General features: G+C 35.1%; 1 protein-coding gene across 1 annotated transcript; it reads left to right on the top strand.

Annotated features, from left to right (window-relative positions):
- The first annotated feature begins 713 nt into the window (after nt 1-713).
- LOC105044190 (eukaryotic translation initiation factor) lies at nt 714-13,000 on the top strand. The gene is made up of 5 exons (XM_010922004.4): nt 714-1,057; nt 5,581-5,749; nt 5,954-6,079; nt 12,441-12,506; nt 12,745-13,000. The coding sequence occupies exons 1-5, from the start codon at nt 726-728 to the stop codon at nt 12,793-12,795; spliced, it is 744 nt and encodes a 247-aa protein (XP_010920306.2). The 5' UTR covers nt 714-725; the 3' UTR covers nt 12,796-13,000.
- The last annotated feature ends 1,530 nt before the right edge of the window (nt 13,001-14,530 follow it).

Raw genomic sequence — 14,530 nt, 5'->3', positions numbered from 1 at the left:
CTCTGATAGAACTTGCAGCTGTAAAGAAAAAATGTTAACTAGTTTGTAAGCATCTGATAATTTTATTGAGGGTGGAAGATCCCTTTTTAGCACAACATATTATTCGAATCTTAGTCATGCAAGACAGGTGCTAACGATCATTTGAACTTTCTATAGTCGCAGTCTAATTGTTAAAATTATTCTCAGAAAAAATGTGTGAGTTGGAAGTATGCGGAAGTATATCAACAGGAAAGAGAGACCGACAGCAACCCAGGATAGTTGGTCATCTTATGGAAACTAGCTTTTGGGTTTGTGCTGGATGAAGACGTGTTTCGTTATATTGCCATTGGTTTGTGCGGTTGGATATGGGATTGTGAGGGGAAGTAAATTTTAGTTAGCCCAATAATTTCCTATGTAATTGATCGACCAGAAGTTCATGTGAGATAAAAAGGTACTGAATGCTTGTGCGGAGAAGGGACTTTTCTCTACTGATCGAGGCTCGGTGGTTTCCTACTTGTGGAGGCTTCTCCAAGGATCGGCTAGTAAAATATGGCCATATATTTTCAGATTAAAATAAATCCATGTACTGCTTCGGAAAATTGGATGTGTATGAAGTTGGCTGGTCCGAAGTTACGTCCATCAAACGCACCCATTTATCCAGCCAGGTGACGGAGAGTAAATAAATCGATATGTCAGTTTGTGCCGGCTGATACGTCGGTCGGCAAGGGCCCGATACCGATAAAAGGATGATGGCCGATATCTCGTTCGTTTCTTATATTAAACCTATTTGTTTAGCTGCGGCGCCTCCTCTTTTCTCTGGCCGGCGGACCGGATTGCTTCTTTTTGTGCTCTCTAGAGGGGAGAGGAGGAATCGAAGAGGGATGGCCGCGGAAGTGGAGACGGCGGTGGAGGCGGCAGCGAGCGGTGGGGAGGGCGAGGGAGGGCAGAAGGCGCCGCATCGGCTGGAGCGGAAGTGGACCTTCTGGTTCGACAACCAGTCCAAACCCAAGCAGGGCGCCGCCTGGGGCACCACCCTCCGCAAGGTCTACACCTTCGACACCGTCGAGGAGTTCTGGTGGTCAGTCTCTCTATCTCTCGTTCGAATCGATTCGTCTTTCTTTCTTTTCTCTCTCTTTCTCTAGTTTTAGATCTCTTCTCAGTTTCAAATTTTGATGCCAAGAATCCTTTGTTTTCTTTTATTTTCTCGATCTTTATTGGTCTCGATGGATGCTTCTTGGTTTTCCTATTCGATCGGTGTGGACAGATTTCTTGGTGGAAATTCCATGTGATTTTTTTTTTTTTTTTTGATATTAGAAGAAGAAGAAGTAAAGAGTTATCTTGGTTGTTTCACTATACGATGCTTCTTGATTTTAGGTTTTCTTTAAATTTTGAATTTTCAGAGAAACAGCATGTAATTTTCATAGTATTTATTATGATCTTTTTCTTTCTTTTCTTGGTACCTTCAATTGGTCATGCTATAGTGCGATGGTTCTTGTTTTGATTTGATTGATATTATCTGCCAGGTTTTTCTCTACAGAAATTCATATAATTAGTGCTAATTTTGGTTTTATTTAATTTTGTTGAGGAAATCGTGATTTTTTTCTTTTTTTTTTTTTTTGGCATGATGTTGGAAATTTGACCTATTTACAAATCTGTGAATTCCGATATTGATTTTTATTACTTGGTATGGATTCCTTACAATGCAATTCTTCCTGTTTTCAGCGTATTGGTGTCTGATATATATTTTTGTGGGGTGGAAAGTTATAATCTTGGTTTTGTTTAATTTGCTATTTTTAAGAAGGAATAGAGTGTTATCTTGGTAGGGTATTAGTTGCATCTGGACGTGCTACAAAATTGCGATATTTGTAATTTTACATTGTTTTTTGAATCACATGTAATGATGTTCTACACTGGGTGTGTCTCTGCATTGTGAAATTCATATAATCCTTTAAAACATCTAAGTTGTTGAGTTTTCTTCCCCTATCATCTTAATTCTACCCATCTTTTTATATATTTGAACTTTCTGCTTTTGACAACCAAAGGCCTCGTCAGTCTCCAGCTTGAGAGTCCTCTATGATTGGTTTCATTTGATTACAGTGCAATATTTTCTTTTAACTTATTTGGTGGTTTTGACTTGTTGTATGAAAAACTATTCGAACCATTTCAGTGGAACGGCAGTTTGAGTAGATCCAAGCCTATTCTTGTAATCGAGCTAATTTATTGTATAACACTATGTGATTTTCCGAAGATAGACCAAACATTATGTCATCAAATTACCCTGATCGGTGTTCCTAGTTTTGTTTCAAAATTCTTAATTGAGGATTATCTCACATTGGACCTTAAGTTGTGGCTCTTTGAAAATACGCCGAGACTCATAGGTGAGTCTTTACAAGAACAAAGTTATCAAGCTAAGAGGTCCTTGTATGGTGCACATCTTGTTAGTTATGCTTTTTGACATTTTTCTTTTTTGTGGAGACATGGTGGAAATATTGGCATGCTAAGATAAGATGATAATGCGAGGCATTATTCTTTATGTACATTTGGCATATGGGATATATTATGTACTAAAATTGTCTGCAAGTTCACTCATTACATCCTTGTATTCGACCTTATCTATTCCCATGTTTTTCTTCCATTCAAAACATTCTAGAAATATCAATAAGGCCCACACCTTGTGCTTTGAGGTTTATGCCTTGCCTCTTTTAATCCTAAACACCTTGCTTGTGCCTTTGGCTTATTGAAAATAGTTTCCTATTTCCAGATTAATGAGGTTCTTGTTCATTTGTCTTATTAATTTCTCTTCTTATTCTTGTATTGCAATTTCTTCATACCAGTAGACTTGAAAATATCTTTGACAACATAGGATTTAGATTTTCATCATTTAGTATCTAATTGTTATGGGGCCTTGACTTTGGTAGGAGATTACATTATTGTATATTTGTTGTGTCAATTAAGGGTTGCACAGTAAGCATACTGTTCTGACATTTAGCAAGCACTACCATAGAAAAGATGTAATTCCATAAAATGATTTGCAATTGGCATGTTAAGATGCTGCTTCTTTATTCATTTTTTTTATTTTTTTGATAACATAGGCTGCTTTTTGGAAGCTTCATATTAATGTATACACATGGTTGAATTGTATAAATATGGTTGATAACAAGTATGCAGAAATCTAAGGCTATAATGTATAATTGTGCTAATTATCAATCCAGTGATCAGTGATGCATTGCATGGTTTTGAGTACTTTGCTGTAGAAGATAATGTTATATGTTTTTTTTTAATTACATAATGAAAACATAAAAAATCTTAAAAATCATGATAAAAAATATAGGTGACAACACGCAACATATCAATGACATATGATGATATTTTACTCACGTAGCTGGTAACACAAGAAGCTCATATAACAACATTTGTGGGAAACTTAGAGCACATTTTCTGGTTCAGAACCTTGGGTCTGATTACGAATGATAGTTTTCTGTCATACTTATGTCTAGTTTCTAAAGAATAGACAGAGAGAGAGAGAGAGAGAGAGAGAGAGAGAGAGAGAGAGAGAGGAGTTTCAAATGACCTTGAATAGAAATAAGGTCTTTTAGGATGGTCGGCTACAAATTTAAAACAGAAAAAGAAAAGATGTAGAGAAAAACATTGTACTGGTGCATTCTAATTTGATATGATATGTATCAATACAAGTTGGCATCAATAATTCATATGTAGACAATGTTATCATGCTGATAACATGCTAATGTGGTACTCATTGTGGATCTAATATGATACAATCAGTTAAGATCATGTTTGGAGAGCAGAAGTTTCATGTCTCTTTTGATCGCAAACTTTTTAATCATTAATGACATATTTTTGTTGTTTCTTACAAATATCAAAATCTTTAACCAACAATGACACCATAATAACGTAAAATATGTAGAATGCAACATACTGTTGTCAATGTTGCATGGAGTACATTAAGCAAGAATTGGATTCAAAACACACCATTTGACTCTACAAGAGGAAAAAAGGTGTGTCACAGGGACATGTTGAAAGATCAATTATGTATCTATGTAAATACACACTTATATATAGTGGAAGGCTTTCAATATGCAAATTTCTCATCAAAAACCCCAAAAGTAGTTCAAAGATATAAAGAATATGACATATCACAAGGTTTGATGCCTATTTGCTTAACCTATCTTAGACAAGTAAAGCCCTATTTTGATATTATTATGAGTTGATGGAACTCATTGTTGGAAGTCTCCAATCTCCTATCAATCTCTCAAAATTGGAACTTAAGAACTTGATAAGCATCTCGTTATTGGATGCTATTCAACTTACCGATACATGTTCGATGCAGATTCTTTGAATTGTATAGAATTGTTTAGGTAAAATTGATCACAGTACAATATTATGAATAAAGATGAATGTTGCATGTAAGCTAGCAAGCTTTTGCTCGGAATGGTCAAACATAATTGATTTTAAAATGACAAAAAACAGCTTAGAGATCGACTTGGATGCGACACCTTCTCCCCTCCTGCTGGTGTTTTTCTTCATCCACATATGAGATGGTTTCTGTTTTGGTGCCTTTCTGTTTTCTATGTGCCCGAAGCATTGGTTTTGAAGTATCACTAATTTGGCATGTAGAGAAAATTTCAATGAGTTTGGCAATATTAATTTGGATGTTTTGATTGATGACTATATCTCAGCAGACTAGTCTTCTTTCACAATAGATCATCACATTGTAGTCATAAAATGGTTTAACTGTTTAAGGGCTACTTACCTCACACTCTTGCTTGATGGCATTCTTGTTATTTATACATTGTCAGACTTTGTCATCCCCATGCTTTTGCAAGTTTCATCTGCCTATCTGTTTTCAAAGCAACATCGTATCTAGAACTGGGTCTTTATCACAACTAATTATGCATTGGAGAACCAAGAATATTTTATTATTCAACTATGTAGATCATCATTGATTTCATGTGTTGGCATGGCCAGCATTTACTTTCTTACCGAGTCATGCTAGCATCTTAGCTTGGAGGTGATTGAAATTTCTACAAATGCATAAAATGTTAAATATGGTGTAGAGGTTGTGCATGGATTTGGAAAACTTCCATTGACGGCTAAAATAGCATGATTGCTTAGTGCTATCACTTGTTTTTTCATTTTAGGCTGCCAATGGAAAAATGAACTCAGTGTCACATGTAGCTTTTTGCTTGATATAAATGTTTATTGGAAACATATTTGGATTCTGTAAAGTGTTGTGGTGTGGTTGGATTTAGTTAGCAACTCTTTAAAAATTTCCATTTACTTGTCCAAAGACAAGGTATCAGCCTCTAGAAAGAATTAGAAATTATATCCTTGTCTGGGTATCAACCAGCCACCAGAAAATTACACCTGAAAAGTTGCTGAGAGTGCCATTTATCCAACAAATAACACCTAGCTTTGTGAAATTCATTTATCATGTAATGGAACTGGTATTAGATCTTGTTTGTGTGTTTGAGTCTCCCCTTCTAGCATTGGCTTCAAACCCTGCTTATGCTCCATATGGTCCAGTCTTTGTATTACATTGATATTCTAGTTGATTTGTGTTTTTCTTTTTTCTTTTTTTAGCTTGTATGATCAGATATTTCGTCCCAGCAAGTTGCCAGGAAATGCTGATTTTCACTGTTTCAAAACCGGGATAGAACCCAAGTGGGAAGATCCTGAATGTGCAAATGGGGGCAAGTGGTCTGTAACATGTAGTAGAAAGGGCACTCTTGACAACATGTGGTTAGAAACGGTTAGGCCTTGCTTTTTATCCCCCTTCTTCATAATGGTTTTCTTCTGTTCCATATGGGCATCATCTGGGTACCAAACTACGTTCACTGGCATTGCAATTAATGGTTATACACTTTTGCAATTTACTGGCTTTTAATCTTTATGGTTTTCCCACTTTTCTTTTGTGCCAACTGATTAATGGTGCACAAATAATGTATACATGCAGTTGATGGCTTTAATTGGAGAGCAGTTTGATGAGAGTGAGGAAATCTGTGGTGTTGTTGCTAGTGTGCGCCAGAGGCAGGACAAGCTTGCATTATGGACCAAAACAGCGACCAATGAAGCTGTTCAGGTTCTTATTTTTTTTATTTAATCGACTTTGGAAGTTTAATGGGCTTCAATCGATGATACTATATCATTATGTTGCATCTTTTCTGCAAAATGTGAAACACCTTATCTACGCTCTAGCTTTTTTGTTATATGTGTAACTTATGAATTAGGAGCCCAAGTATTTAAAATGTAATGCATAAGATCGCTTTTAGCTTTTTTTTTTTTTTTTAATTTTATTTGGTGCTCTTCTTTTATTTGAACTTCAGGATTCTATATTGATGCTTTTTACATGTTTAGTTTTAACTTTTAAGGTCTCTTTCTTTTAAAAGAGAAAAGTGCTGTGTTGATGTGGGGCAAGGGAGTGTGGGATAGGGACCCATAAAGCCGAGAACAAATAGTTGGGGCAAAGCTGGATGGTTATAGTTATTGGCAAGGGAGAATGGGATGGGTCATTGATGTATCTATGTGGTCTTGGTGGTCTTTTATGATCAAAGTGCATTACAACATGAAAACATGTAAATGTGCCTGTATCAGATTTCCTAGATTGGGGTGGTTTAGAGTATCATAAATGATTGTTATTTAGATTGGGTAGAGCAACATGTGGAATGGCAATGAATCATAGAAGGGTTGATTTTTTCTGTTATGGGATGATAAAGTGTAGAAGATTTAGCTTTCTTGTGTAAATGACCTAGTCGATCATTAGAAATATTATTGGAGTTTGGTATTAAGATGTTGATTATGGAGGAAAATGGAATAAGTAACATCCAGCAAGGAAACAACGGTCTTGATTAAGGTGCAACAGAAAGGGAAAAGACTTAAGTAAAAAAAAAATACTGCTATATGGTAACATAATCAAATTAATGTGACTGGAGTAGGACAAAGATCCATAGTAGAAGTTTGCTAAGGATCATTGAATTACTTGCTTGCCCCTTTACAGAAAAAGATGTTGTATTTGCCCTAGAAAGATTGATAAAATAGATGTCTATATTTATAAAACAAATGTTAAGAGCATGGAGTTTGGTATTTCCTTGTAGCCTCATGGAAAAGATGCTCGTTCAAATGAATCCCTTTTTACATGAGCAAATGAGAGACTAATTAGACACAGTTGGTTTGATGGCTTGCTCAATATTATCATTGGACTTCTTTAAAGGAGGAGGTGGATTTTAGAAGTTTGCTCTCATCTAGTCAATTTGCTTTTATTTATTTAAGCTTCATTGTTTGTTCTAGTGGTGGATGAATGTGATAATCGCCATCTGGTTGAGGCTTGCCCGATTTTTTTTTGTAAGGTTGACCTAAGTAAGGTATTTGAGTGTTCATAGGGATTTTCTTGGGTATTTTTAGCTAGAATGAAATTTTTAATAAAGATGGATTGACTGGCGAAGTGGTACCATGATCTTTTTAGCATATTTCAATGGGCTGATTAACTCTTGTAGTAAATGTTTGTAGCTTACTTATGGAAAACAGAGAAATATGATAAAGCCTTTTCTGCATTGTGTTGAAATTTTAGGCTTCTGCTGTTGCACTATTAAGCTCAAAAGCATTTATTATGTCCAGGTCTTAAAAGAAAAGAAGTGAATATTTCCAACTGTGTACTTGAGACAGTTTATAAGAAAGATGGAAAACTCAAGAAAGAGAAAAACTGTATGAGATAATGGGATGGATGACAAGGCTATTACTGAGGTTTGAAATTAAGCTCGATCCAAGGTGACATGAAATGGTTTGCGCAATTGCATAAAGTTTTTTAAAATGTCAGAAACATATGGGAATAGCAATAATTGAAAAAAGTTTAAGTTTATTTTTGTTTGAAAAAAAAAAAGATTCTTTTATTTGTAACTCTTGAATATGATGTGACATATTAAAGGTGTGAAAAAGGTTTGAACCTCAGTTGATGTCCATGCAAATTTTATGCCAAGGGTGTGATGTGTGTTAAGGTCTGTTGAAAACTATTAACTGTTACTGAGTCAACCATTAACTAGCTAGTTTACTTCAATCCTTAATTTTGATAACCAAACTAACATAGAAAATCAATTTTCTGATTAAATATGAACCAATTAGTAGCGAGGTTAATGTTGGAATGTAACACTCGTAAACTAAAACTTCAAAGGTTAGTCTTCCAAACCTTATTTTGAGGTTGCACTGGTCTTGGTTCTGATAAAATTGCATATTACATAATGAGGTTTCGTATTTCATCCGAGTATTGGAAGAATCTTCTTGAGGAGAGAGTGGTAATTTGTACTAGCTCTTGCTCTAGCCTCCACAATGGACTTCCCGTCTAACCAGCAGTGATTCTAAGGTTCCATTGAAATACATGGCTCAACCTTCTCAACCATGAGAAGGGATTCCTGGAATAATTTCAGGGTCCTCTGAAATTGGATCATTTGGATGTCTTGCTGACAAGCTTACGGAATTTTGTCCTCTAATAGCTCTTTGTTGCACATATGCAGTTATCAGGTTTCATCAAAATTATGGCCCACCTACCATCTCTTCAGTTCATGGTAATTTTTGATGTGGCAATTACTTATCTCATGCATAAGGACTAAGAAGATAACATTTGAGCTTCTTTATAATGAAGACGAGTTGGGAAATGGAGGATGGCAGGAGGTGAGGACAGTTGTAGCAGGAGGTCTGCACAATTTAAATCTGTGCTATTGCCAAATATTTTCTGGTGGACGTGAAAGATGGACAGTGTAAGAAGGTCCAAGCGGTAGTGGAATCAGTTGCTACTGTCCCCCTTAGGGAACTGGGGAAGGTTGAGTTGATTGGGTGAAGATTCTGTAATCAAAGCTGTCCAATGCTGTCCAATCCACTATCAGTGAATGATTCACGCTATGTAGGTTAGGGTGATTAGAGGTGGCTAATGCATAGATTGGAAACGTGAAGGTGGTTGATGTGTAGAGTGAAGCAATTAGATGTTGTCAATGCAAAGGTCTTTGCACTTGAAAGTTCCACTACAAAACATTGATGATTATGGTCAGATGCATAGATCAGGATGATTGGAGGTCAGTGATGCAATGGACACAGCACAGGGGTAATTGGCACATATTTGGTTTAGTTTTGTTAGTCTGCTGACAAACATTGACAGCTCCATGAGAAGTTTGGATATGTGTTTTTTCTGAAAAAAATTCTTTTTTTTTTTTAAAAAATTCAGGACTCTTTTTGTATTTGAATTCCTTTTATATTTATTCTTGATTCTTGTTGCTGTAATATGCTACAGAAAGAAGAAACTTTGCTTTACTTTCATTCATATATTGTCAATAGTAACAACATGCTACTGTTACTACGGTTGTCATACGGTCATACCAGTAACATCCTCTTGTTAACAATAATATTTAGTGGTTGTATTCTTGTAGTCTCTAAGTTTATATCAAACAATAATATGTTTATAGTGAAGTATTATATTTTTAGTAGAAGTCGTGCATTAATTGTTTTGAAGTATCTTTCAATCATATGATATGAATAATTTATTGAGAAGGATCCAAGTTTTAATGAATAACGGAAATATATGCGAATATATAAATCATTTATTTAATGTTTTAAAAAAGTCCATCATATAGGTGGTCGTCTAATCACCTAGGTTATAGGAGGGTCAATCACCTTGGGTTGCCTAGGTTAGTTGACAAGTGTGGTTGGATCTTCTAGCTTAGTTACCAGTGGCCTAGTTTTTCTCTTTGATCAGTTAGACCTTCTATTATATAGAGAGCACGGTCACCAGCAAGGTTCAAAACCTGGTCTGAGTTTGGTTTGAACAGTTTGCTCAAATTTTCAAAGTTTGCTAAAAAGAATTTGCAAGATCCACAAAAAAGAAAAATGGAAGAAAATAAAGAAGCCTAGAAAAGTTATTTTGTTGCATTGTTGGGAGTTTTTTATGATATAAGTTCTTTGTGTAATTTTGTTAGTTTTTATGTGAAACTTGTTTTATATAGGTAGGCCCTAGTGTTTATTTATGTATTATCCAACAGACATATATTATTTATTGAATTTCAGCTATTCAAAAGTTCATCATATTAAGTCTTCTTCTTCATCATTTTTCTGTACAACTGATGAGCCTGTTGAATTTGGGCTTTTCCTACTCGTATTTTGAGGTTAGATGACTATTGAATAAATGCAAATATTACAGGAAATTATGAAACAACTAGTTGTTATTTGTTGTGCATGATGGTGCATTGTATTTTGTTTGTTCACATTAGCATTTATAAATTAATATAATGGGGCTTCTCTAGAAGTTCAGTCCATTCCATGTTACATTGGGGTTCCATGTATCCAGTATGTCAGATCCTTTCAATATCTCAAAATTGCTTTTTATGGAGCTATTTTCAAGCGTCATACCAATGTCCGTGCTTATCATATGGAGGTACTTTAGATAAATCAAAGGGGTAAGATATCCTAATGCCATCAAGATGTCAAAGTCCCTTGGGATGAAGGTCTATGCAGAGGTCCTGAGAGGCATTAGATTGATATTCCATCTGTGTGTTTGGTAATGGAGCCCTCATTATTAATTGTTCAAATAGACTTGTTTGAAAATATTATTGGTTTTAGTTGAGATTGATTGGAGTTAACTAAAGTCAATCAATTCAGCCGAAACAGGTCAAACTGGCCTAATACTTGAACTGAGTGAGTTGGCTTCAAATTGCCACCAGCCAAAAAATGATTTGTTTTGTCTGAACTTGGGTGCTGTTTAGAATCATGTAAGTGGAGCCGCATGCAGCTCAAGTTATAGGTTGACTCATTCAGATGCCTGCAACCCAAAGTTGAGTTGTTTCTTGGGCTATAACTCAAGGCTATCTTGAGGTAGATAGACCTATGGTCAAAAATGGCTTAAGGGCAAGTTGTAGTCACATGAGTATCTTAATTAAGAAAAAAGTGAAGAAGAAGAAAAGGAAAGAAAGGATGGAAGGGAGAAGAAAAAGGGAAAGAAAGAAGAAAAAAGAGTAAGGGGTTTGAACCACCCTGAACCGAGCAGAGCCAGGCGGTTTTGCTTACTTCAGCCCAGTTGAGACCCTCTTACCTAGTTGAATCAGCAAACTGTCCTGGTAACCTACTATTCGTTCAGGTTGGTATACCTAGAACTGGGCAGTGGGATGGTTTGGCCAACTCTGCTTACAAGAGTTCCATCGGGAGTCAGAGAGCATATTATAATCATCTCTGGATATCTGTTAATTATAATCACATTAGTGGCTTTGGTCATTCATGAAAATAGTTGCCGTCATCAGTATTATAATGCTGCAATCATAGCAGCACTTTCTTCTTCTATGTTTCTATATTATCAACTTGGATATAAAACCAAGTTATCCTCCTTGGTTCCTCTCCAGCAATCGTTTGGTCACAGTAACTTGTTCATACAGTAAATGTCTAACAAAATCATGATCCTTGGGATTCATAAAAATCCATGGATTTACCTATATGTTAACCATTACTAAGGATTGGAGGATTTTAAAAGCTAACATGCGAAGATCTCTATTAGCAAGATTCTAGTTTTTTTCAAGTGCGAGATCTTTTCTTGCAGTAAATGTATTACAAAAATCATGATCCTATAGCTCTTCAACAAAATCCTGAGATTTGACTATACATCAACCATTTCCAAGGATTGGGGGGAATAAAGCCATCTTTTTTTTTTTGAAGTACGAGAACTATGTATTACAAAATCATGATCCTGTGGTGGATTCATCAAAATCCAGTGATTCACCTATATGTTAACCATTACCAAGGATTGGAGGATTAAAAGCTATCTTCTCGTTTTCACATGTGATATCTGCTAAAATTTCTTCTTCCAGCTTCTGATGTTGTTGATGTTTTTGTGAGAGTTGCTATTATTTCTACCACTACATTACTATCATGATTGCTATTGCCATTACGACTATTATGATTATGATGATGAAATTATCGAGCATTGCTTAGTTTAAAATAATTCTCCCGCTTTCTGTCTAGAGATAGATCCAGTTTGTCAAACTTATGCCCAATCATTGCTAGTTGTTTTGGTGCATGTTCCTTTTGCTGACAGCTCTGTGAAGCACGTTAAACTTGTTTACCAATTGGGGGTTGATAATCTGCATAATTTTCATTGCTAAAGTGTGATTTCTGATGAGTTCTTATTCCATGTTTGCTCTCTTAAATTGATGCAAGTGGATTTACATCGTTGTATTTTGCTCTTAGTTGTCCTTGTGGTTTCTTGCTTTTGGTTGGTAAGAAAAATAAAGGAAAAAAGGATGATTTTTTTTTTCGATAGAGATTTTGCGAGGGTTTTTCAAACATATAAATGATTCTGTTTTATTGATTCTCTGCTTTAAAAACTTTTGGTAATACTATTCTTGCTGAAGCATGTAGCTCTTTTTGAAATTGTACCATCTACTTTTTCTGTAAACTTACTGTTTATTAACACCATGCAGATGAGCATTGGGAAGAAATGGAAGGAAATCATTGACTACAATGATAAAATTGTATACAGCTTCCACGTATGTCTCCTTGGAACCTGAAAGTTTATGCATCATTCATAATATTGGATATATTGTTTTTGTTAAATTCACTGATGCCAACTGGTTGATGTATTCCCTTTCTTTTCATCATTTTATTCATAAAATATCTCGAAATGAGCTTAAAATATAATTAATTTCTATAATTATTGTCAGCGTTTGATTCTGGTTACTGTCTTTCAGATCCTTTATTATATTCTTGGTTCTTGGCTTTTTGCAGGATGACTCGAGAAGAGAAAAATCAAGCAGAGGTGGTCGGTACAGTGTGTGATTACTGCAGATGACCTATCAACAACTGAAATCTTGGGTGGTTCTCTGCCAGTATTTTGTGAGTTACGCAAGTACTTGCACTCCTTCGAGAGAGGTGTTTGAACCCTACTGAAAACCTCGTCTGTATCCGGATATTATATGTTCTGTGAATACCAAAGAAAAGTCAGCTGCAACTTTATGATATTTCCAGTTTTTATTTGTCTGTATCTTCATTTATTCTATTCCATCAGGTAATGCTTGCTTTGATCCAATTCGGGATTAAATAGTGGAATCGGGTCCATCTCCCAAATGTGCAGATTGCACGTTGATTAAATAGTGGAATTGGGTCCATTAAATAGTGGAATCGGATGCTCCGGCATGATTCTATTTAGATTGACCATAGATGACTTATGATATTTATGATTGAATTTATGATACTTGTGAATAGATTTGAATAGACACGAATTCTAAGCTGGTGGGGACATTAGGATTGGATTGAAGGGTATATGAGGATTCACGGAATGTATGTTTAGTTCTAATTGTACTAGGTAGATCTTGGGTGTCTATAGAGGACTAAGGAAATCATATAATATTTTCTAACTAGTCTTTTTGGATGATGCGATCTTAGATTGTTTATAAGTAGTATCAGAAACGATTCGGTCCATAACCTATATCAATTAAAATATTGTAGCATAGGCTCATTTGAATTGATCATGAGTTAATTGTTATGTTTATGATTGGATTTGCGGTACTTATGATGGAATTTAAAAAGATTTATATCTCTAGTTTAGTGAGGATGTTAAAGTTTAAATTGGAGGAATATTTGAGGATCTATACAGGCATGTTTTTAATCATACATCGACTATGCATTGAGTAGGTCTTGATATTTTATATAGGGTCAAAGGATGTAAATAATATCTTTTAATTAGTTCTTTTGAACGAGGTCATGGGTTGTACAAAGTGGATTTTCAAGGTATACATTCTTTGGCTTTGAATGTTTCAAGCTATACAGTTTTCCAAAGTAACATGATGAGCTTTCTAAAAGTCTTCTTCAGGAATTAGGTTTTTCTTGCACTTTACCCTATGCCCTCTCTCCTTACCATAGCCACTTTTTTATTAAAGTAAAAAATAATATAATCTTATTTTTTCTTTATCTTTGCTAAATAAAATGAATAAATAAATTTATGAATTTAAAGAAAATTAAAATATAATAATTATGGTTATCGATGGAAATTAGAATATTAGTGAAGGAAAAAAGAGGGCATGGAGAGATGCTCAAAGGCATTCTCACCATGGGAGGCTATGGATGGCAATCCAATTGGGCCAAGTTGGATGCTGGATGACTAAAAAATTTATCAAAACAAATCTGTTTATTAAGTAGGTAACCGAATGTGATTTGTGTAATCCATTTGCTAAGCAAGATGAACTAGGTTAAACAGGCTAGGTCAGTTTTTAATAGGTTAAATGGATTTAAATATGTTAAACATGTTAAATAGGTAGATGTAACTTAGGACAAAAATGGTTTAAATAATCTTAAATGGGTTACACATATCTTAAATGGTTTAAATAAGTGCGGTTGTGACGTGATTTAATAATTATATAGTTTAAAATGGGCTAAACAAGTCAAATATCTGAACATGAATTTGACTCATTTATTAAACAATTTTAGGAGGGATAACAAGTTTATGACTCAAGCCAATTTATGCCAAGCCTGAAACCACTTCAAGGGGAGTGTTTGCGGGTCTGACGAGTCGGGT

This window comes from Elaeis guineensis, chromosome 4 (assembly GCF_000442705.2).
Source record: "Elaeis guineensis isolate ETL-2024a chromosome 4, EG11, whole genome shotgun sequence".
NCBI classification, from domain to species: Eukaryota; Viridiplantae; Streptophyta; class Magnoliopsida; order Arecales; family Arecaceae; genus Elaeis; species Elaeis guineensis.
The sequence above is the reverse complement of the archived record's forward strand: the minus strand, read 5'-3'. Positions and strand labels throughout refer to the sequence as shown.

What these genes read in the sequence shown, in the direction of transcription:
- LOC105044190 (XM_010922004.4), top strand. Translation starts at nt 726, where the DNA reads ATGATGGCCGATATCTCGTTCGTTTCTTATATTAAACCTATTTGTTTA. An exon ending in ACAACATGTGGTTAGAAACG is followed by an intron (nt 5,750 to 5,953) that starts GTTAGGCCTTGC and finishes GTATACATGCAG; the next exon opens with TTGATGGCTTTAATTGGAGA. An exon ending in AAATTGTATACAGCTTCCAC is followed by an intron (nt 12,507 to 12,744) that starts GTATGTCTCCTT and finishes GGCTTTTTGCAG; the next exon opens with GATGACTCGAGAAGAGAAAA.